Here is a 1,613-nt window from a genome sequence, read left to right as displayed (position 1 = left end):
GGTCATTTTAAGAAATATCTAGAAGGGCTGTTTTGTTTTTGTGTTTGGCTCATGGACCCCATGAAAGGTACAGGTTAGATTTAAGTTTTGGATTTCACAGGTTTTACGGTCATGCCTCCTTGGCTTCCTTTTGTTCTCTTCTTCAGTTCTAAGGAACACTTATGCAGACAGTGATTTACTTACTGACCATGTGGTTAGTATTCAAGTAAATTTGAGGTGTTAGTTGGAGAACATTTACACACAGTTTACAAAGTCAAATCTCATATAAATTTTCCTCTCCATCATTTACACATAAACACTTTGGGCTTTACTTAACTTTTATTAAACCACTCAAGCATCTTAGTGTGTAATTCTAGCATGCAAAGAATGGAAAAATGTGTGTTGGATGTGGCATTTTTTTATATATAAGAAGTTACACATAGGTAGGACTCAGACTATTTTTTTACAATATCCAAAGCTATGTACTCATATTCAAGACAAATGAAAGGAAAATAAGAAATTGAGACACTTGATGAAGAGAAAGTTATGCAAAGATAGTATGTATATTTTCTGCTCAGGAGTTTGGAATGTGTTCAATTTTGTCTTTTTCTTTTCTGAATGAAGCTGATAGAAGATAAAGAAGTAAGTAACTCTGACAGTTCCCTTTTCTTTGTGATTTTCTCTTGGACTGCAAACAAATTCTAATGCTTGTTAGAAGATATGATAAAAGACTGTTTATTTGGTAGCTGTAAGTACGACTCCATAAAGAAACATATTTATACATATGTATTTTAAAAGATTGTTATTCATCCCTTGGTTGTTTGATTAAACATTACTTTTTCCAGGTTGAATTTCCTCAAAATCATAAGTTGGTTGAATAGCATAGGAAAAAATAAGGCTGTGTTTGTGGTTTGGACACTGATTTCTTAGTGGTAGTGGAGCTTTGAGTAACCTGTTCCTTTGGTGTACATGTTTCATTATTGATGTCTCATTTAAGTGGGACATATACATAGCCTTTTCTGTTGTTTTTCTCTCGTTATTCTCACTGCCGCATCACCTATTGTAGTTTATGCATATATTTCTTTTTATCTCTCTTATCTTAAATTCTTACTAATATTGCTGTTAAACTTAAATAAACCCCAGTTTATACATGATCTTTCACTGTACATAACCCCTGGTATCCACTTTCTTGTTAAGGTTGATGACAAGAAGACAGGGTAAATGAATCCTTCTTTTACAGAATCTCTGTCTTGTAATTCGTCCCTGTTGATAACTTCATTTGGTGTATCATGTGATAGACATAAGATTAAAAACAGTTCACATATGATATCTGGGTTCTAATTCATTCTTGTTCCCTGCAGGTGCTCCCCAAGTGGCAGGATGCACGTGTACAGCTGCCCAAAGGTGTGTCAGGCCTGGTCAAGCGTGGCATTCCTGAGGCACTTAGAGGAGAGGTGTGGCAGCTCCTGGCTGGCTGCTGCGATGATATTGACATGATGGAGACCTACAGAGTGCTCATTACAAAGGTGAGTTGTTTTTTTTGCTTGATATGTTTTATTGCTGATCCTTGCAGTTTGTTTACACACTTCTGTGGTAATAGTTGATATATCTTCTCTATGTACACAATGCATTTA

The 1,613-nt window shown here is 35.3% G+C and overlaps 1 protein-coding gene across 3 annotated transcripts in view; it reads left to right on the top strand.

The window, feature by feature from the left end:
• Window positions 1-1,613, top strand: part of LOC119586520 (rab GTPase-activating protein 1-like) — a 36,962-nt gene that overhangs the window by 22,765 nt on the left and 12,584 nt on the right. For all 3 annotated transcript variants that reach the window (XM_037935271.1, XM_037935272.1, XM_037935270.1), the window contains one exon: window positions 1,341-1,505. In XM_037935271.1, the coding sequence (XP_037791199.1) occupies window positions 1,341-1,505 (165 nt within the window). The remainder of the gene's footprint in view (window positions 1-1,340; window positions 1,506-1,613) is intronic.

This window comes from Penaeus monodon, chromosome 21 (assembly GCF_015228065.2).
Source record: "Penaeus monodon isolate SGIC_2016 chromosome 21, NSTDA_Pmon_1, whole genome shotgun sequence".
Lineage (NCBI taxonomy): Eukaryota > Metazoa > Arthropoda > Malacostraca > Decapoda > Penaeidae > Penaeus > Penaeus monodon.
The sequence above is the reverse complement of the archived record's forward strand: the minus strand, read 5'-3'. Positions and strand labels throughout refer to the sequence as shown.